The sequence below is a fragment of the Coptis chinensis genome, chromosome 7 (assembly GCF_015680905.1).
Source record: "Coptis chinensis isolate HL-2020 chromosome 7, ASM1568090v1, whole genome shotgun sequence".
NCBI classification, from domain to species: Eukaryota; Viridiplantae; Streptophyta; class Magnoliopsida; order Ranunculales; family Ranunculaceae; genus Coptis; species Coptis chinensis.
In genome coordinates, this window is record NC_141462.1 from 2,393,161 (window position 1) to 2,415,951 (window position 22,791).

The 22,791-nt window shown below is 38.3% G+C and overlaps 1 protein-coding gene and 1 pseudogene across 2 annotated transcripts; one reads left to right on the forward strand and one right to left on the reverse strand.

The window, feature by feature from the left end:
- Positions 1-3,173: 3,173 nt before the first annotated feature.
- Positions 3,174-9,935, reverse strand: LOC147485181 (uncharacterized; annotated as a pseudogene). Its single transcript, XR_015201259.1, has 9 exons — positions 9,924-9,935; positions 7,174-7,253; positions 6,808-6,948; positions 6,204-6,333; positions 5,954-6,023; positions 5,307-5,422; positions 4,927-5,032; positions 4,483-4,572; positions 3,174-4,363 (listed from the first exon to the last, which is right to left on the reverse strand). The product of XR_015201259.1 is annotated as an uncharacterized LOC147485181 (transcript).
- Positions 9,936-14,660: 4,725 nt separating this feature from the next.
- On the forward strand, positions 14,661-21,780 carry LOC147485182 (uncharacterized). The gene is made up of 9 exons (XM_086571158.1): positions 14,661-14,926; positions 15,029-15,156; positions 18,299-18,675; positions 18,742-18,898; positions 19,382-19,561; positions 19,719-20,622; positions 20,958-21,181; positions 21,329-21,483; positions 21,655-21,780. The coding sequence occupies exons 1-9, from the start codon at positions 14,661-14,663 to the stop codon at positions 21,778-21,780; spliced, it is 2,517 nt and encodes an 838-aa protein (XP_086427284.1).
- The last annotated feature ends 1,011 nt before the right edge of the window (positions 21,781-22,791 follow it).

Genomic DNA, 22,791 nt, shown 5'->3' on the forward strand with positions numbered 1-22,791 from the left:
AGATGCACCACGTTATAAACTTATACATTTTAAAATGCAAATGCAGATATAAAATGCATTTGATTATTTATTTTGTGGGTTTGATTAACTACTATTAAATGCAACGGGTTGGTTTAGGGTTTAATGTTTAGAAATTTAGGATATAAGGGTTAGGGTTTAGTGTCTTAAGATTTAGGGTTTAGGCTTAGGGTCTAGTTTATAGGGATTAGGGTTTAGTATTTTAAGGTTTAGGGTTTAGGCTTAGGGTCTAGTTTATACAGATTTTGGGTTTAGTGTCTAGTGGTTTGGGGTTTAGACTTAATGACTAGTGTCAAATGCCTCCACAAAATATTGGAGACATAATATTTTTAGTTTTTTCATTATATGCATTATAAGTGAAATTTTTGTGTGAAATTCAAATTTTTGTTTTGCATCCCACTACGTTACTGGGTAGATAGTCGGTTATGCTTCCAAGTGAGGATATTTTCGTCTATTCACAGTAAAGTTGGGTAGCAATTGTGGTGGAGTTCCATATTGCAGTCAAATTGGAGTATTAAATTCTAAAAAATTTTAAGAGGAGTCTTAGGACTACTAAATATTCTTAACTAACCCCTCTAGCCTAATTTTACGTATCAAAAAATGAATAAAAGTTACTTCATTTGAGCTCAATAGAAAATGGGTTAGAGGAAAAAAAATACTACCTTTAAAACTAAAATAGAAAACGAGTTAGAGGAAGAAAAATTACCTTTGATTGAAGGCATTGAAAAGATAGAAAAGGCGTTGGATTTATTGAAAAAGAGCAAAAATTGATTTTTAAGACAAAAGTGTGTAAGGGAGTGAGAGAATACCTTGGCCTCCCTTTTCTTTGCCGGCTATTGTTTGTTGTAGTTGTGTGAGATTATGTTTCATTCTATTTTTAGAATATGTTTCCTTCTATTGTTTTGGTGGGAACTAAAACTTTTTAGATGCTCTGTTAAATTCTTGAATGTTTTTCAGTGATTTCAGTCCAACCGGTTGGCCAACTCTAAAAGCAGTCGGTACACATAAAATTAGGGTTGGAAATGGTATGGGTTTCAACTGAATCCGACCATATCGAATCTATTTTACGGATATGGTTTCTATGTTTGTGACTAGAATCCGACCGAACCCAAACCATTTTAACAGGATTCATATTTTGATGCCTAAAAATTAATTTATATCATACATTTATATATGAAAATCATTAAAATAGTGTATTTTTTTGTGTTTTTTAATAGATATGGATAACGAAATCCGACCGAATCGGATAGATCCTAATATGGTAAGGAGTTTTGAGTGAGAATCCGACCGAACCCTCCATTTCGGTCGGCCTACATAAAATATCCGTCGAAAATGTCCCCTTTGTTATTAATTAGTCGGTAGTATCGGCTGGCTTAAAGCGATGGGATATTTGTCGGTAAGAAAAAAAAATCTAACGAAATGTTAAATAACTAATCCGACGGTGGTATTTTTGGTGGCCAACGAGCTAAAACTATCGGAAACTACCAACAGATTATAGCCGTTTGGTGTACTTCTACTGGGTCTGTCGGCTAAACTCAACATTTTGGTAAGTTATTTCATTGTATCCTTCAAGCATATTTAATTAGTCACCTTGCCGATAGATGAAATGTCAGTTATTTCAATTGAATGAGTCACTTTGCCGATAGATGCACTGTGAGCTATTACGAAAACAATTCTTCCTTTAAAAGAGGAGTTGAGGCTTTTAAGGTACCACTAAAGAAGAAGCTAGTTATACATTTGAGAATTGCTAGCGTCCTGCCCCTCTAAACGGGTATGACACGTTTTTAGGTTTATACATTGGGTTGTGGTATTGACACCTCATTTTATGGGATTGACACTTCTTTGACAAATTCCAAAATATTGGCACCTCTTCATTAATCACATAAAAAAACACTCACGGCAAGAAGTTGCCGCGATATTGCACAATCTACGGTATTGGGTTGCCACGAGTATTGGGTTGTCACGAGATCCCATATCCTTCGAAAGGTTCTTGTCGTGGGTCCTTTTTTGTTTGAATTTTTTTTTAATAGCCACCGTAAAAAAAGTTAGTTCTTTGTGGATGGTTGTTTTTCACTAAAATGGAGTATTTGCTTGTGTTAATTATCAAAACTCTTCTTCATTAATTTGATCACAATTTTTTTATAGTATATGAAAATATTTCTTGTGAGATAGCAAAATTATGTTTCCATTGTACATTTTTTTTCATGGTTTTAGTGTTGTTCTTGGGGTATATAAAGAAGCTCTAAAGAAGAAAATGAGATATTCATATGGTGTGTGTTCAATCATAAAATTTGAAGTGAAAAAACACAAAAAATACTCAGCGACAACTCCACTGCCGTGGGATATAAGATCTCGGGCAACGATGCGTAAAATTATCGAACATATGTGGAGTGTAAAATACATATAAATAATAATTATTATTGTTCTACTTTTTTGCCAAAGGGGTGCCAATCCCATAAAGTGAGAGTGAATCTTTTGGCGCCTTAGCTCTATTTGGCATTGTGAAATTACGTAGTACGACCATGTTTAGGCTATGTATAATTTGTAGTGGATACCCCAAAAGTAATCGGTTTAGACTTGTTTGGTCCCTCCAGATTTGTCTGCTTTGTTCTTCATTTTTTTTATTTATTTTTTTTTTTTTTTTATCAATTCTCCAAATTGAATGAAAATAACATCAAATTTTCCATAAAAATAACCACAAATCAACGAGGAAAATAACTTTGGATTAGTAATTTCAAAATGACAACCAAACTTTAATTCAACATAATTTCAACATAATCTCCTATTACTTGAAGTCCAACAAAAAAAAAATTGATAACTCAAAACACTCCACTAGATTGTGAAGATAGAGAGAAGATTGAAAGTATAAAAGGAGAAAATTGTGAATATGGTTCTTCTTTGAATACCCAAATTATATTTGTGGGTAATGCTTTGGTTTTAGTTTTTCAAATACACAAAGGGTAGGAGTTAGAACTTAAAAGCGAGGAGGAAGTGACAAATATTTTAGCGATTGATCGATTCGAGATCGGAATGGAGGCAGTGGAGAAAAAAAAAAGTCATATAGAATGGGTGAAGAAGAAGGCTTTCTTCTGCAAGTTCTCGGGGTTTTTTTTTTTTTTTTTTTTTTCTCTCGTGATTAAGTTGAATGAATATCGTTATCTTACCAAACAACTGAACACCTTATAAGGGGTCTTATACATTATACAGACTACCCAAACCATGCTGCCAAACAGGCCCATATACATTAACCATGAAAAAATTGAGAACATTGAGTCATTGGGCACAGTTTAATAATGCTCGAGGGGGCCCTTGTAGCCAAAGAGAGAAAATGGCCCATTATTTCTTGCATTCGTTCCATCCAATTATGAGTTTGGATGGACTGTAGACAATATAGAGACTGCAGCATAACATCTGTAATGTGGAAAATGGACAGTACAAGGATGCTTGAACCATGACGAAGGTAATACCGTAACTACAGAAGCCTTTATGTCTGAATCATATATGGTAAGCCAGTTTTGCGTGCTTCCATAGTTCCATGTGGTAAACCCTGTACAAGAAAAGGAGAGAGCAACTAGGTTTATTAATTCAATACATTGCTTCCATTAGGTTTCAGGCTCCCCTGTTGAAGTACACAGTATATGATTCATCTCTCATGCTTAGCAAAGGCATCAACAAGAACTTCCTCTTTGCCCCATTTGCGACAAAACTGATAGGATGGTATTCACTAAGGCCTTTGCTCAACTTAAAGCTAGTTGCCTGGGGAAATGCAGCATCCTTCAACCCTGACCGACAGCTCAGCCTGATTTTTGTACCAGCTTTGTAGTTCACTCCAGTATACAGGAAGCAACCCTTCTGGCTCACTGACTCCAAAGACACTGTACCCTTCTTATCCAATCCCGTAACCACTCTGAACATTGAAGAACCTTCTGTATCTCCAACAGCAAGGTTTTGATTCTTCCCTCCTGCACCACCAGCAACCCAGGAAGGTCGAATGGCTCCATCATCACTGTTTTCCCAATAAAACTGTTTTCTGAAAATGAATGAGCGGAGTTTAAATCTTCAGACACGAATCGAAAGGTGGCCTGAAGAGCAGCATCTGTGCCGGATTCCGGCATCTTCTCCATTGTGATTGCATTGTTAGAATTCATCAAGACGAAGGTCTCATTGCTAGATTGTTGTTGAAGGGAGATCAACTGGGAATTATAAGAGGGTGGAATTGCAGTTATCCAATCTAACTGAGAAGGCTTTGTCTCAGTTTTGAGATCCCAATCACCACTGCTCAGTCCAGCAAGAAGGTAGGGACCATAAAGGATTGCCTGTATGGAAGCGGATTCGGGTCGGTCATCTACAGTTGCAATGAAGAAGACTGTCAGAACTCGAGAAGAAATATCCTAACATTTATATGCTGGCTTGGTACATATTATACTGTTCTAATCATAAGCAAATCATCATTGAATGCATTACCTGATATGGCTTCGGTCCTTAGGCTTATCGGGAATTCTAGGCTCAATTTATCACCGGAACTCCATTTTCTACTTACTGACAGGAAATTACCTGTTCGCAAGAGCATAAAAAATTTAAGATTTTTTTCTGCTTAACTAAGAAGAAATAGCTACGACACAAACATTGTATCCAAGCATTGTTAGCTAATACATATAATATAGGTCATTTTCGCATGAAATTTGACTGCGGACTCTTGTAAAATATATCAAATTTAGAAATGAGATTTGTGGTTCGGTTTAGATCAGACCGCTCATAGGGATAGAAGAGTCGAGATGAGATTGTGTTTGTTCTCCATGACGGTACACGAGATTATTACAGAAAAATGTTCTCTCATCTCCATATGATCCTCTTCATTATCATATCACAATCAACGTCAAGATAAGAAAACAAGTAGCAAGCTCACACCTTGAGTTGGTAGAGACAAATCTGCGTCATTTAAAAATGCATTTGCACCACTTGAGTCTGTCCAAGATGGTATCCGCACATTCAGAGTGGATGATTTGCCTGTCCCCTGTATGGAATATAACCAAGCATCATAACCAATATACAAAGACCTATTAATACCGAAATAAACAGGATGACTCATAAATCCACCACAGGTTAGGGGGTGGTGAAGAATAAATAAAAATACGCACACAAACAATTATCAGATAATCTGTTCATTGGTGGTGACACACAGACCACAATAATAGTATGTCTGGATTTCCCAAATAACAAGAGCAAAAGAGCAAGCTGAAAGCCACTTTAGACTCATATAAGCTCGGATATATGCAGCAATAACTTACCTCTTTTGTAGAGAAACTCAATGTGACTGTAAGGCGTGATTCCATGGCGTAACAGTTTCCACCGTTTGATTTATCAATATGCCTCAGATTTCCAGTCAAAGCGTACTTGATATGAACTGTATGACGTAAAGTTGATTCCCCTCACCTTCAAAGTATATAGAATCTCCCAACTTTGAGAATCGATTCAATTCCTGGAGAAGTGAGATAAATGGAGTAAAATTATCATATAGGTACACTGAAATGACCTCATGACGCCACATAAACTAACCTAGTCATCATGGGGATAGAGGTATCAAAATCTCAATAGGATTAAGAGTTCTATTTTATAAGCACATGTACATAATGGAATAATAATCTGCAGCACACACTCAAAACTTCCTATAATCCAGTAAAGAGAATCCACTCTTTTCAGACCTGTAAACGACCCCTACCCATTCCTTCCACCATTATTAGGTTAGGCTATGCATCAAATTATGTTAAGTATAACAGCAAAAATATAGACTGCGTACGAGAGTTGCACCTAATTATAGACTACGTACTAATTGTTTGATAAAACTAAAGAAGTTATATATGATGCTATCTATAGTCAAGTTCGTGTTGCCAAGTGGGCTCTTTGAGTGTATGAGAGGCAAGTTGTGGTTGTAAACTTGTAATCATGTATCCTCGTGTTAAAGAAACTTCACTGTGGTTTTCTTCCTCTGGTCTTGAATGCTTTATCTGTAAAACAATATTAGTTGGTCACGAGAATATATAACACGTCATTTTTTTACCTCATTATTATTATTTATTCTGGTGAGTAGATTTGTATCTGTTACAATTCTTGTAGCATTGTTCCAGTTATTTGATCCACACATCCTTTTCAGTCCATAATTTTAAAATAGAGGTTTCAACACAAACCTGTCCCATAACAACACCAAAAGAATAAAACTTTGTTCCCCATTTATGGAAGCTTCTAGACTTGGAAACTCCATGACCCAGAGGAAGCATGTAGATCATCAAAAGCCAGGTTCCCTTCCTCTCTGAATACCTAGCACACCATTAATTAGGGAGCGCTCATAATAATCTGCATATGCAATTTCTTTTGGTCCATCTGAATAAGTGACTTGAAACCTGGAGAAGTATATATAGTTTAGATGAGATGGTATGAAAATAATTTTATGAAAAAAAAAAAAAAAAACAGTCCTCTGCCTGTTAAAATATGAACCTTCAAAGTCGATCAAATTCAAGACCAATAACTGAAACAACAGAGTTTCTATATATGCTCAGGCTTTCTGACGAAAAACAGCAATTTAGTGCACATTGCGTATCTCCTAGAACAAAACTTATATTTATGACACACCATGTTGATGTGTTAACCGCACATTTCCACAATTTTTCTAATCATTCATAAAATTACTCTCTTTCCCATGAACTTAACTACTTATTTTTTTATCTTTTTCTTCTTTTTGGGAAGAATGACGGTACAAACCAAGGACATGTAAAACCCATGACATTATGTTACCTCTTTAAAAGAAAAGATAACACATAATATGCAGTGAACGATGTTAGGATATCAAATGAGCAAACCTTCAACATGTTGTGAGTAGAGCAGGACTCTTCATTTTCTGTCTGTAGAGTGGTTGCTAACCGTTTTGGTTCAGACCTGCAGATAATTTAAGGGCAAGAGCGATGAATAAACAACAAACTCTAATGGACATTATGGAAAATTATTTATCAATAACAATATAAAACAAAAAGCTCAAGGTGCAGCATACAAAGCTTTTATTCATACTCAACAAACCCCATAGCTAATGCAGATGTTAGAAACTACTTGCCAATCTAACTGGAAAAATATTAGTTGACCAGATGAGCTATCTAGACACAATACCAGAATTCATTCACTGATGTTCCTCCTGTTGCATAGCTGTGAGAAGAATTGACAACATCCATAAAAGTATGTTCTATTGCCTGCCAAAGACAAAAGTTATATTAAGCTTTGTAAAAATGATGCTTTCTAGTTCAATCCCCATGTAGCATGAACTACTTTAGTGTTTACTCAATAACGAGGAGAAGATGTTTATCTTATTTATCCCGAGAAGAATCTTATACCAAGACATACAATTACAAGCATTCACAGATTACTGCAAGTTACAAGCCCTGACAAGTTGGTGGATATATCCTTTTGACTATTCCTTACCCTTCTCTTAAATTCAATAAATATGGCAATCGTTTAGAGATAATGAGCTAGCTACACAGAGAAAGAAACAAATTTAAACAAAAAGGTCCAAATACTAATGGTTGTAGAATATGTGTATCCATATACAATACTACTTATCAACACTCGAGCAAAGGGTTCTTTTTAAACACCATTTGATCTACATAGAATTTTTTATTCCAGTTAATCCAAGTTATAAACTGTAAAAAGCACATGCGAGTCCCTGCTATATACAAAAAAACCATAAAGTAGAAAAATAACTTTATGCTTGAGAAAAAAAATTGAAAATTGGGGAAAAATAATAAAAGGCTGTCAAAATTTTCACTTGGTAAATTTCTTGTAGAAAGATCGACGAATGCCTTGAAAAAATAATGATCTCAACGGAAATTTTCACTGGAAATTTTTCGGAGAAAAGATCGGCACAATGCCTTAGAAAAAATAATGAAAATTTGGAGAAAGTTTTCGTGAAAAATGTGCGTATAACGAATTCGCATACGGAGAAACAAATGTATTATGAGCAAATTATATTCATAAAAGTCGATGGAGAAAAAGTTTAGCATAGAAAAGGCGTCAATTAATGTTGTAGAAGAATTAAAAAGAAGCTGACTGAAGTTTCGTTGAGAAAGAGCGGCATAATGCCTTAGAAAAAGAATGACTGTGGAAAATAGTTAACCGAAAGCGCTAAGCAAAGCGAATGCATATTTCGATAGCGGAAAATAGTTAACCGTCATCGGAAAATAAAAGAACTGGATTGTAAAAGGAAAGAATGATAGAAAATGTCAGGTGACTATTCGAAAACCAATGGCTAAAAAGAAAAGTGTCGTTCACCGTGGATGAACTTCGAAAAATACTTTAAAAGCGGTGCCAATGATTATTGACATGATGCGGGTATGTTAGTATTTTTTTTATAAGTTGTCGTAAAATTTTGGTTAAGTCTGAAAGACTGACGAAAAAATTTGTATTTTTGTCGCAGGTTGAAATGGCGGAATTACGAGCAAAATATAGTTACAAAGAGTCGATGGAGAAAAGTTTGTCGCAGAAAGATGTCAAGTAATGTCGTAGAAGAAATTAAATAATGAAGCTATCGGAAAGTTTAACTTTCGGAAAAAGTTGTACTCAGAAAGATCGGCACAAGGCCTTAGAAAAAATAAGGAAGATGAAGAAAGGTTTTGCTTTCGAGGGGTGATCGGCGCGCAATGCAGTAGAAGAAATAAAGAAGTCGGAGAAAATTTTAAGCTCAGAAAAATTGATGAAAAATGTCTCGAAATATCAGCCCAATGCCTTAGAAGCCCGGAGGAAAGTTTCGTTGAGAAAGAAGCGCAATGCCTTAGAAAAAATAATGAATCGCGGAAGATAATTAACCGAAAAGTGCTAAGCGAATGCAGAATTCGAAGAAGAAAATGAAGATTTAATTGGCGACCGTAAAATAATTGACGAGACAATTGATTAGGTAATTGTGTGAATGTAATACCATAGAGCTAAAACTTCTTTTGATGAAAAATAAATAAAAATAAAGTATCGTTTGCTATTGCATGTTGTTGTTGTGATATATAACATACCGTGGGAAAACCGACAATGTTGTTGATTTATATAGTTGAAATGAAATAGAGCGAGATGCCCCCCACGAGAGAAAAACGCCCCCCAATGCATACTTAACTTTGCAAAATTAGGCTAGCGAGCATAAAAGCGTTCAAACTTAGGCCGACAAAAAAACGCGATGGTAACCTCGCCAGATTTTAGCCGGAACAATAGTAACGAACTAAAGCGCGAAAAGCGTTCAAACTTATTTGGCGAAGTTAAAGGTAGTAACTTCGTCGATTTTGTCGTAGCGATATTAATGATTAAGCGGCGTAAAAAGCGTTCAAGCGTAAAGTATGAAGCTAAATGTGGTAACCGTCAAATTTTTTAAGTAATGATAGTAATGAACTAAGCGGCGTAAAAAACGTTCAAGCGTAAGTGAAACCGAGCTAAATGTGGTAACCTTCACGATTTTTTCGTAATGATAGTAATGAACTAGCGGCGTAAAAAGCGTTCAAACGAACCGAAGCTAAATATGGTAACCGTCCGATTTTTCGTAATGATAGTAATGAACTAAGCGAAGCGTAAAACATTTAAACTTAAACCCCGAAAAGATGACTGCAAAAGTGATGTGTCTTGACCCTTCGGCTAACGGGCGGCGAGAGATAAGCCAATGAATGCTCATCTCTTGCTTCAAAAGACCCACCAAACCGATTGGCAACAAAGGCGAGAATCCGTGTATAAGCTGGAGCTTTCGCCCTCTGTCAAAGCTGTTCTCAAGGCACAAATGGCAGCCTCATACTCGGCGGCCGTTATTTGAAGCGGCGAAACTAAGTCGCACGCGATTTCCCAATCTTTTCTCCGCGGGTTTAACAAAAAATGCATCCTATTCCAAACCCAGTTACCATGGGAGCCATCTCGATAAACAATCCATAAGTCAATGGGATTAGGAATTGCGTTTTCATGTTGGTCTTCGCCCCGAGTTATTGGTGGCATGAGAATGTCTTCCATAGATTCTTCTTGGCGAAGAAATCATCAATAGGAGAATCATTAATCGGAAAATCAACTATCAAAGAAGCCAGAGCATGTCCTTTTTCAGTAGTATGACTGTCAAAGACAATGTTATATGCACTAAGATAACTTTCCCATTTGGCTAATCAACTTGATTCTGATAAAAAAGACGGGTCTACCATCATCAATGAAAAGAACAGCACTAACAGCTTGAGTTGTAGCTGCCAGGTATATGCCACTAGGTTGACCCGTTGAAGGACTTGTCAATATAGGAGGACTGACCAAGTATTTCTCGATCTAGTTGTTGCAATGTCATCTCACAATCAACGTTCCAAGTTGTCGCCCCCTTTAAAGTCTGGAAGAAGGGATGACAACGATCGGAATATTTAGAAATAAATCTATGAAGAGCGGCAAGCCGACCAGTAAGTCGTTGAATTTCTTTCTTCTTCTTTTTTTGGTGATGGCATATCAATAACGGCGCGTATTTGATCAGGATCAGCCTCAATACCTCTACGAGTCATGAGGAATCCCAGAAATTTTCCAGAAGAGAGGCCAAAAGAATATTTGGCCGGATTGAGTTTCATGTTATACTTGTTAAGCCTATCAAAAACAAGTTGAAGAACAGAAAGATGATCACCAGTATGTTTCGATTTAACGACTATATCATCAATATAAGCCTTCATTATTTTTCCCAGCCGATCGGAAAAAATTGTATTGACAAGCTTTTGGTAGGTTGCACCGGCATTTTTCAGACCAAAAGGCATAATAGTGTAGCAAAAAATGCCTTGGTCGGTGAACTCTTGGTCATCCACATTCAAAGATATCTGGTAGTACCCTGAAGAAGCATCCATGAAAGATAGGCGTTGGAAGCCCGAAGTGGCGTTCACCGGTTCGAATCGAAATTGGCAACGGATACGGATGAATCGGACAAGTCAGATTAAGGTTCGGATGACCTTTTATGATGAGTGGGAAGTTACATCAAAGGGATTTCGTGCTAAGTGGGGTGAAATCCATTTTATCCAGAAGATTTAAACAGACAGACGCCCCCGGTCGAGCTTATGTGAAAAATGACACCTGCCATTACCTCTTACAAGAGTTAGAGATTTTAAGCGGTTTAACACATTGGTCCGGATCGAGATTGTCTTTTTTTTTCGCGTGTAACCAACCTATCTAGGTCGGTAGTTTGTATGCGGGATTGTGGTCTTCTCTAGTTACTTACGTGACACCTTCCATCCCTCGCCACGGTCGGACACATGCGGGATGGCGTTTTTCAAAATCGCGAGTCACCTTCCTTGTCGTCGGTCGATCTAGGATGAAGGTTTTCATTATACTTTCTTCGTGGCGCCTTTTTTCCCTCGTATGGATGGACTGTCTAGGATGGCGATTTTCCGCAAAATCTGCGAGGGTCGGCCTTCCTGTCAAAGTCGGTCCACGGGATGAAGTTTTTCCTTATACTTTCTTCCGTGACGCTTTTTTCCTTGTCTGGACGGACCAGTCTAAGATGGCGATTTTCCGCAAATCTGCGAGGTCGGCCTTCCCTGTCAGGTCGGTCCAATCTGGGATGAAGTTTTTCCTTATACTTTCTTCCGTGACGCTTTCTTTCGGAGGCATTTGTATTGCCGTTTCGCGGTAGCGCGGCGGTCTTTCTTGCGCTTCAGGAACCTAGTAACAAAAGTACGTAACTTTTCGTCACGTTATTGCTTGATGTTTAGAAGTGAGTCGACATTCTTTGGCGTCTTGCAATTGTGGCGGAAACGATTAACAAACTGATTTTCTAGTTCATTGAATTGGTGAATTGATCTTGAAGGCAACTCATTAAACCAGCGTAATGCTTCTCCTTTTAGAGTTGATGGAAAGAGCTTACATATGAGCGGATCATCTCCACCCCATAACACCAACTTATTTTTGAACGATAGAACATGCAAGCCAGGATCTCCTTCCGACTCATCATAAAGTTCAAAATCTGGTTGTTTGAAGTCGGGATGGTGGTAAGCTTCTTGAATGTCGAGCAAAAACTTATCAAGCACGCCATCATTGACTGTCAAGTTTTTCATTTTTACATCCCTTGACTCTCTATCGTTAAGTTCTTTTGCAATCAACTCTTTCAACTGTTGTTCTGTTAGAGTTAAAGTATTGGATCGAACAACTGGACGCCCCCGGTCGTGCCCATGTGGAGAAGGATACCTTCCATTATCTCTTATTGGAGTTAGAGATCTTTGGCGATGCGACGATCGGTTCCGACCCGGTGATTGCCTTTGTCTATCCTCAGTAACCCGCACTGTCTAGGCGGTAGTCACCCTTGGCGGGTGACGGTATAATTATACCACTTATCCATGTTTTGTTGCTCTTGAAATGCGGGATGCCGCCTTCCCGGTCGTGTCGGACATATTTCGGATGGCGGTCTTCCCCGAAATTGCTTCTCGAGGTAAATCTTCCCTTTGAGATCGGACATGTCTAGGGTAGTAGTTATCCCGCCAATCCGATTCTCCCCATAAGTACGGGTAATAGGGTCATTACTCCTAGAGTGCTGGTTGATTGTGCTTGAGAAATAGCACGTTGGGGACGACGAAGTGGATCGTCAAAGACGGTCCCATACACTTTGGAATGGCCTCGCATCCCTTCGTGGTCGCCTTGATGTTGTTGAATTTGCAACAACATCGCCCGCCTTTGCCTCTTTGCGGCTTCCTTCTCAAATTCTGTTTAAATTTTTGACTCGTCGTAACTCCCGCTCAACCGTATTAGGGGTGAATTGGTCATTACTATCACCTTTTCCGCTAGTTGGCGTGAGAGTAATGTCCACGTCCATATCCATGTCAACGGAAGGATCGACATGGACGAGACGGCGGACCGCATGGAGGACTACTGACTTGTCGATTTTCTTGTTGCAAGGCTGTTAAGGGTGGCGGCACTTGTACTGCCTTTTGCGGAGGCGGAGGCGGTGGCGGTTGCGCTGCTACAGTCGGATGTTGAAAATTGATCCTACTACTAGGAGCAACTTGATTGTTCAACGGTTCATGCATCGGCCGATTTGAATTTCGTGGGTTGCGATTCTTGTTAGTAGGAGGAATATGTTGACTATTTGGTCTGCTTCTCGTGCTTACCATCTTAATTGTTTCACGTGATAATGAATTCACTTTCCCCACAGGCGGGCGCCAATTATGTTTGGCAGTAAAAGAAACAACTTCAAAAGTTAAGAGCAATGGTAAAGAAACGCACTAAGAAACAGAGGAATTTGATGTTGGGGAGATGGCCCGAACCAAATAATGGCTGCCTACGTGCCAAGATCTATTCTCTAGGGATCAAGTTTCAACGTAGTTCCTTATGAAAAATAATGTGGTATTTATATAGGTAGAGTAGAGAGTCCTTGTAGCTCAAATATTCTCGTATCTTGAGTAATTGTGATAGAATACAACTGTCAACTGATAATAAATGAATCTGGACATAAATCAATGTACATTAGTGGCAAGCCATGTGGCTAAGGTTCAGCCTTAGACATATGAGTTAATGGGCCTGTACATTGATCCATGATATTGTAAATTGGGCTTTAGCCTTGTTGATTAAATGAATAAAATAGAGACCCCTACTAATGGACGTTTGCCACGTAGGTGGGGGTCGAAACAACGTCCATTTAAAAATTATCCAAGTCCACTACTTACTTCAATTCATTCTGAAGTTCTTTTTATCTTATTATTACTAAACTGCCTCTACGTATAATTTCAACGGTCTAATCCTAGTATCGCTATTCTGCTGGCATGCGTCGTCAACATCAATTTTCATATTGTTACGTCATGCGTTCGGTATATTTTCGGCACTCAATTTCTTTTGAAATTTTTTTTGTGCATTTTTTTTTCAGTGCATTTTTCAACCATTTTTTTTAACTACATTGCGTCCTGTATACATTATTTGATATTCTTTCGTTTCCAATAATTCACGAATTTTTCCCGATTGTCCATTTTCCTATCGTTTACGTTCACAGGACACTTTGTTATACATTTCGCTTACTATTTTCGTATTCCATTTTTTCCTTGCTTTTACTTCTCTTCTTTGCCATGTGAACTTTGTTCGCATGACAAAGAAGGGGCGGTGTTCGACCCCCACATACGTGGCAAACGTCCATTAGTAGGGGTCTCCATTTTATTCATTTAATCGACAGGCTAAAGCCCAATTTGCAATACCATGGATCAATGTATATGCCCATTAACTCATGTGTCTAAGGCTGAACCTTAGTCACATGGCTTGCCATTAATGTACATTGATTTATGTCCAGATTCATTTATTATCAAAGAGATAATTATCAATTGACAGTTATATTCTATCACGATTACTCAAGATATGAGAATATTTGAGCTACAAGGACTCTCTACTCTACCTATATAAATACCAAACTGTTTTTCATAAGGAACTACGTTGAAACTTGATCCCTAGAGAATAGATCTTGGGTACGTAGGCAACCATTATTTGGTTCAGTTTCATCTCCCCCAACATTAAATTCCTCTGTTTCTTAGTGCGTTCTTTACCATTGCTCTCGTTGTGTTGAAGTAGTTTACTGCCGAAACAGAACCAAAGATACTTACTAATTTAATGTGCAGTTTTTACCCACTGCAAAACGGGTATGGTACTCCTTGAAGGAGATGTATTCTCAAGAGAATAACATATCTCACATCTTTGATTTGTTTGAATCTCTTTTTAAAACAAAACAGGGTGATCAACCAATTGACGAGTATTATATCACCATGAAGGGACTGTGGGAAGAACTTTTGTTGTATCAACCTTTCACCATTGACTTGGAGAAACAGAGACAACAACGCGAACAATTTCAGGTTGCTTTACTTCTGCATGGGATGAATTCAAAATATATTGTTTACAAGGATCAAATTTTAGCTAGTGAAATTGTTCTGTCTGCCGCTCAGGCTTTTTCTCGTCTTAAGAGAAAGTGACAGGAGCATGGTGAGTCTCTTTCAATTGTTAAGGAGTCATCAGCCTTACTTTCTACTCCTAGCAATCGTGGTGGATGTGGAGGTTATACTGGTGGTCGTGGTTCTTATGGTCGTGGTAATTATGGTAATGGTAGAGGTGGTCATGGTGATAGGTACGACAGTGTTGCTGAAAGGAAGTGTACTCATTGTGGTAAGGAGAGGCATACTGAGCCGTTCTGTCACGCCCAGAGACCCATCACACATCCCGAGGACGTGGAGATGAATCTCGAGGCAGTCACTGACACAATTCTATTGAAATTTCGACGGAGTTTCCTTTGTTTAATTGTCGTTTCGTATACTTAATTAAAACCTGTCATAACTTGTAAATCTCATAATTCACCCATCCAACAACCATATATATACTACTCTTAACTTTATATACGACATGGATATATCTATATATCTACAAAACTGTTTAAGTGAGAACCGTTGCCCAAATACATCGATTATTACATCAAAATGAACTGGCTCTCTATATCCAACAAAAAATGAACTAATCTCTCTCTATACAACAAAATGAGATAGATTCGCCCTATACCACAAAATAACTTGACTCTGTCCCTCGTCAAGCATAAGAAAAACCACCCAAATCCCCGTAACCATCTTCACTAGTGGTAGGTATAATCTCCTCCGCAACTGGCTCGTCTGAAAATGTTAATGTAGGATGAGCAAAACAACTATGCCTAGTAGAAACGCACATAACCAATAAATAGTCTACTTATAGCAAAACATTTAAAACATGCAGGTTTTCCATAATAATAATCAAAATATCGTGACTATATAATAAATCACTAACTCACATCAATCATATTGGCATGCTTCTTTAATATTCAAAATAGAGTTTTCACAATCATCATACAACTATTGTGGCCGCTGCATCCTATTAGAATGGTGAGGGTACGACTGGTACTCAGCCCCAGTCACAAGCATATCTCGGTTCAGAACTTCTCAGTGTGAACCATGCACCGTTGTTTTCCTGATTTTACTGGCAGGGAGCTGAAATGCCGTTGTTGTGTTCGTACACACAAAACCCAAAGCTTTTAGGGCTCAGGTGGGCCCTATAACCACGACCCCCATACGGGCTATCACCTAACTTACGGTGGTCAACCGTTCGACGACGCGGTAGACGCTTCAAGATCGACACGCCCCCGAGTGGACTAAACTCTCACTCCTTGCGTCTAAATCTCATCGAGGTAAACATGTAACCTCACACAAGCTAAACACCATACAGCGTGACACGTACAAACATGTTTATCTAGAAAAGTAGAAAAGAAATTTTCGGACTACATCCTGTGATGCATCCCTTTAAAGATGGCTCACCACCTCGAAAGGTGTACACCACAGTTGGCATCCTAGAATGAACTGCCGTCTCCGGAAATGCGACAACAATTCCTTCTTTATAGGAATTCACAATTCCTTTTCTAAATTCCCCCGTGATAAGCATAGTATTATATACTCGTATTACCGGTTATTTCCAAATACTATAAATACATATTTATTTTTTCCTTTAAAACTGCTGGTTCTGTATGTGTGAGTTCCTGGATTTCCAACAATTGATTAAATACAACCTATGACTCCCAAACGGGCCGGTCATAGGAAATGACAACCGATGATTTCCAAACGACGAATCATTGAAAATAACAACGAACTATATCCATGGAACAATCTAGAACCTCACACATAGTTACAAACAATAACAAAATCTATCTCTCTTTCTCTTTCCTGAGACAAGAGACGACAACCCTTCCCAAAACCAGTTTTTGCTCCTTTAACGAAAGAAAACAATCCCAACTACCCAGATTTCACAAAAACTCATTTTCACACAAAAGCTATCTATATATTTAGTTTATATCGAGGAAAAATACAAATGCAAAACATGAATATCACATATACATGCATGGTTGATAAGCAAACTATCTTTTACCAATTTAAACCAATTAAATCAGGCATGAAAATAAGCATGCTATATATTGGTATGTAAGTTCCTACCTTAGCAAGCTCCGTTCTCCTCAAGCCTCACTTAACCGAATCCACTCTTATTTAACTCCTATAACATCATATACATAAGTTGGCTATTAGAATTTATCAAACTAACGAGAAATTCTTATCTAACTTAAGCCGAGAAGAAATCTCGACGCTAAGAATTTGGGTTCAGGTAACTTTTCCTATAACTACTGTTAACAGCGCTACAGGCCATTTCTAGCACTGTTCCTCTGACAGGTCTCCGCAGGCCTTTATGTCAATACCAATCCTATCAATTCCACTAAGGATTAAGATTTTTCCCAACTCCAACAATGACCAAATTCCACCCCCTTCAATTCACATTAAATCTATTAAAAAAAAATAGGTGGGTGTTTCTCCTCATTCACTCAATAATCAACATCATCTTAAACAAGTATAAACCAACATGAACTCCTAAAAAATGGAGTGGATAATAACGATTCTTACCAAGCCAGCAAGGATATCTCCTTTAGCTTCCTTCTCTACTCATTTCGCTAAGCCATATCTCCTCCAAATAGCTACTGTCGAAATTTAAAACACCCCATTCAATAATTTTTCATCAATATATCCAATTCCATTGAAATTGAGTTTAAACTAGCTACTTGGGAAGAAGACTAACTCACCTTTCCCGTTGGTACGCTGATAATTCGAGGAAATTCGAACTCTTACACTTGAGTTTAAGGTTTCAAAGGGATTAGGTGTGAAACCTTTAGGATGGAATCGATAGAAATTAGGCGAATTGGTTTTCTCTCTCCTAGGGTTCTAAGTGGCGAAATGGAGAAGAAAGAAATTGGGTGCGATTTTTGGTTTGGTGCGATTTTGTTTTGGGATAATTCTAAGGTTTAGGTAAAAAGGTCATCCTACCCTTACCTTGTAATCTATTATCAAGCAAGGGTTTGATCACAAGCTCTCGCGTGTAACGGTCTAAGTTCGTGCACGTTAACCAGTAATTACTAAGCTGTCGTCAAATGACTTGTCCAATTCTAAAGTTTCCGGGTGTCGTATTGACTATGCGAGTATTTAGTTATGCGTACACAAATTTATTATGTATCGAATTATTTTACTAGTTATTATTTATCTTTTTTTTCGATCTTCGTATATTCTAAGTAACCAGTGATATAAAACCTTAGAATTTTCCAAGTGGTTTTCCTGAACTAACTTGGTTTCTCAGTCGGTGTTAAATTAATTTACGTTACGCCGGGGCTAAACGCGTCTATCCATTGGCCATGTATGCGTGAATCGTCCCTAAGGTTCACGTGTCTTTTACTAATTTACCCTTAATAAGAATTCAGGACTTTACACGTTTTGTTGGGACAAACATGGACGACCATCTGCCTATGCAAACTATGTTTCTGATCAGACTTTTGGGTCTTCCGCTACTGCTACACCCTATGTTCAGCCTAAACCTTCCACTACTACTATGGCTAGTTCCGGTAAGTGTGCTTGTTTGGCGGTACCTTCTTCATCTTGGATCATTGATTCAGGAGCTAGTGCTCATATGACCGGTAATCTTTCTCTTCTTTCTAATTTTGTGCCCACTAAGAATAGTATGACTTTAGCTGATGGTTCCTCAAGTCCTGTTCTTGGTACCGGTGTTCTTCGTCCAACTAAGTCTTTAGATTTGCAGTTGGGTTTCTATGTTCCTAATCTTTCATTTAATCTTGTCTCTGTTAGTGAACTAACTAAATCTCTACACTTTTCTGTAACCTTCAATCCTACTGGTTGTGTTTTTCAGGACCTCAAGATGAAGATGATGATTAGTTCAGGGTATGAGCATGATGGGTTATATGTTTTGAATGTTGAGAAGTCAAGCTCGGTTTCTGCTTTGAGTGCATCTATGTCTCCACTTCAGTGGCATCGTCGTCTTGGTCATCCATCATTGGTTAAGTTACGTCAGTTATTTCCTAAGTTGAGTCCAGTTATCTGTTTTAGATTGTGAAGCATGTCAGTTAGGAAAACACCATCATAGTACGTTTCCTAGTAGGATTGATAAGAGGTTTTTGAGTCCATTTGATATAGTCCGTACAGACATTTGGGGTCCTAGAATAAAAGCTTCTCTGGTTTTCTTTATTTTGTAGTGTTTGTTGATGATTTTTCTAGAACGACATGGTTATATTTGCTAAAGGATCGTACTGAACTACCTCGCACTTTGTCCAATTTTTACAATGAAGTTTTAACTCAGTTTGACAAGAAAATTAAAATTATTTGTTCTGACAATGCCTTAGAGTATGCTCAAACTTGTGTGAGATTTTTTTGTGAGGATCGAGGTGTTATTCACCAAACCACTTATCCTTATACCTCTCAACAGAATGAAGTAGTTGAACGAAAACTTCGTCATTTACTAGATGTTACTCGCACTATGATGTTTGCTATAGGTGTCCCTAAACCATTTTGGAGTGATGTTGTTCTTACCACTAATTATCTTATTAATCGTATGCCATGGTCCATTCTTGATAACCAGTCCCCATTTGCGTTGTTGTATCCTACTCAGTCAACTTATGGTTTGCCACCACGAGTATTTAGTTGTGTCGCATTTGTTTATGTCCTTGGTCCAGGTCATGACAAGTTGGATCCCCGGTCTATAAAGTGTGTTTTTGTGGGTTACTCACGAACTTAGAAAAGATATCATTGTTATAGTCCTGTGACTCGTCGATACTATGTTAGTGCTGATGTTACTTTCTTTGAGTCTACTCCATATTTCTCTACATCAAGATAGTCGATTGTTTGATCCAGATTTAGTATCTTGTTGTGAGGGGGAGTTATTTTATCCTTTACCTCAACCAGTTGTTCCCGTTCCAATTGTTCCTTGTGACGACGTGCCTCACTCACCAAATGCACCTCCCTCACCAGCTATGTCTTGTGAGGAAGGGCCTAGTCGTGTTCCTATTACGACCGTTAGGGGATCCATGCCTACTTATGCTCAATATCATCGTACTTTTCCTCGAAAAAAAGTTCCTAATGTTGAATCTGATACTGTCACTACTGTTGAATCTGTCCCGAACCAATCATCGTCTTTGAAAGGAGGTCCATTGGTTAATATTGAACCTGTTGCTATCCGGACCAGGTCTCATGTTGAACCCGTTGCTAAGCGGACTAGGTCTCAAGTTGAACCAGTTGGTAAACGAACCAGGTCTAAAACTTCTCATCTTATCTCTCAGTTTGTTTTATTACATCGTACTGCTCCTGCTTTCCATACATTTGCCTTGGCTATGTCTTCTATTTCGGTTCCATCTTCTCTTAACCAAGCACTAGCTTCTTCTGGCTGGACATTGGCTATAAAAGAAGAAATTCCGGCCTTGTATAAGAATAAAACTTGGGAGCTTACACTTCTTCCACCTGGGAAGAAAACAGTCGGTTGCAAATGGGTTTTCACAGTGAAGTACTTATTGGATGGTTCTGTTGAGCGTCTAAAGGCGCGTTTGGTTGCTAAAGGGTATACCCAAACTTACGGGGTTGATTATATGGAGACGTTTTCACCTGTTGCTCGACTTAACTCTGTCCGGATCTTGCTTTCCGTTGCTATGTGTAAGGGTTGGCCACTTTACCAATTGGACATTAAAAATGCATTCTTGCATGGTGTGTTGACGGAGGAGGTGTATATGGATCAGCCACCTGGGTTTGTTGCTCCTAGCTAGTCAAGATAATATGGTGTGTAAGTTAAAAAAGGCTATTTATGGTTTGAAGCAATCACCACATGCTTGGTTTGATAGGTTTAGTTTTGTGGTTATCCAGTTTGGTTTTCATCGATCTTCCTCCGATCATTCTGTGTTTGTTTGACATTCTGCTTCTGGCACTATTGGTCTCATTGTATATGTGGATGATATTATTATTTCTGGGAGTGATGTTGTTGGAATTTCTAATTTGAAGAGGTATTTGGGGCAGCGTTTTCATACGAAAGACTTAGGTCTCCTTCGCTATATATTTTCTTGGGATTGAGGTTGCTCATTCTAGTGAAGGTGTCAGTTTGTCTCAGCGGAAGTATGTTCTAGACCTTCTTAGTGAGACTGGACTTCTTGGTTTAAAGTTTGTTGATATGCCTATGGATCCTACTGTGAAGCTCAATGCCGAACAAGGGGAGGTATTTTCTGATTATGGTAGGTATAGTTGTCTTGTTGGCTGTCTTATCTATCTTACCGTGACTCGTCCAGATATTACTTATGCAGTTGGTGTCGTTAGTAAGTTTATGCATGCTCCATGTACTTCTCATTGGGATGCTATCATTCGTATACTGAGGTATCTTAAGGGTTCTCTCGATAATGGGCTTCTTTATCGCCCTTCATAGACACTAGATATTTGTGGGTTTTCTGATGCTGATTGGGTAGGTGATCCTATGGACGGTCGGTCTACTTCAGGGTATTGTACCTTTGTTGGTGGAAACTTAGTCACTTGGCGCAGTAAGAAGCAGAACGTTGTAGCTAGGTCTAGTGTTGAGGCTGAGTATCGTGCTATGGCGCACACAACTTCTGAGATGATGTGGGTTCGATCACTTTTGTTAGAGATGGATGGGTGTTCATGCTCCTTCTGCCATGCCCATGATTTGTGACAATCAAGCTGCGATCTATATAGCAAGCAACCCAGTGTTTCATGAACGTACCAAACATATTGAAGTTGATGTCACTTTGTTTGTGATTTGATGATGTTCAAGCAGATTGTTACTCCATATGTAAAGTTTGAAGATCAGTTGGGTGATATTCTTACCAAACCATTGGCTCGTGGTAGTTTTTCATCTATGTGTTTCAAGCTGGGCATGTTTTATTTGTATGCTCCAGCTTGAGGGGGAGTGTTAGAGATGTTATTAGAGTGTACCAGGGCAATATTGTCTTTACACGTTTCTGTTTTAATATAAATAATATATGAGATCCCGGCTACAAGGCTAAGCCGTCACTCCCTCTTTCTCTCATTAGTTTCTCTTCTCTTTTCCTCTCTTTCTCTCTATTTTTGATATCATTAACTTAACTTCCCCAATACAAGATGCAATCATTTCTACACGTGTCAATCTTCTGGCATTTCAACTTCAAGTCTTTAATCATCTTCTCTGCCTTGTAGGCATTCTTAGGTATCTTATTACAACTAGGCATCGCCATCCAAAGTAGTTGAAGTAAATCAGTAAAAGCCTTATCGCTCAACCCATTTGTGATCTTCAAATTAAGCAATTTCACAACAAATCTAAGAATAGAGAAGTCAGTACATCCAGGATACAATTAAGTCATGGCTTCACGCAAATTATCATTAACTCAACACCTTCAACGAGTTCTTCTCCCTCGGTACGACCTCCTAGATCCTCATCCAAAACAGTGTCCAATTCCAAACTAAGTTCTTCCACAAGAACGGTGAATGTTGCATTCATGTCCACCATAGGCACGTTTGCTTGAAAACTTGATCCACTTAATTTCATTGAGTTGTTCTGGCCTTTCTTTCTCACCGTGCAAAAACCAGAATTTATACGTCTTGTCAAATCCATGGCTAAAATAATGTATCACAACATCATCGTGACTCATTGTCGGGCCTTGGTTTTGACACTTTCTACAAGGACATGGTCTAACATTCTTGTTGTGATGGTGTTCCACGGCAAAGGAACTAAAATCCTCAACACCTTTTATAAAACGTGGATCTCGAAAATTGTCCAAGTTAATCTAACTCTTGTCTATCAAACCCATTGACTCCATAACTTAATAAACTTCTAAAAGAAATAGAAAAGAGAGGAATTCAGAACAAAGAAAATAAAATAAGAACATATATATTTATGCATCTTATAATCACTCACACCCAAACATATAGCATCCAA

What these genes read in the sequence shown, in the direction of transcription:
- LOC147485182 (XM_086571158.1), top strand. Translation starts at nt 14,661, where the DNA reads ATGTATTCTCAAGAGAATAACATATCTCACATCTTTGATTTGTTTGAA. An exon ending in AAGGAAGTGTACTCATTGTG is followed by an intron (nt 15,157 to 18,298) that starts GTAAGGAGAGGC and finishes ATAAGAATTCAG; the next exon opens with GACTTTACACGTTTTGTTGG. An exon ending in TTATGCAGTTGGTGTCGTTA is followed by an intron (nt 21,182 to 21,328) that starts GTAAGTTTATGC and finishes CTGATTGGGTAG; the next exon opens with GTGATCCTATGGACGGTCGG.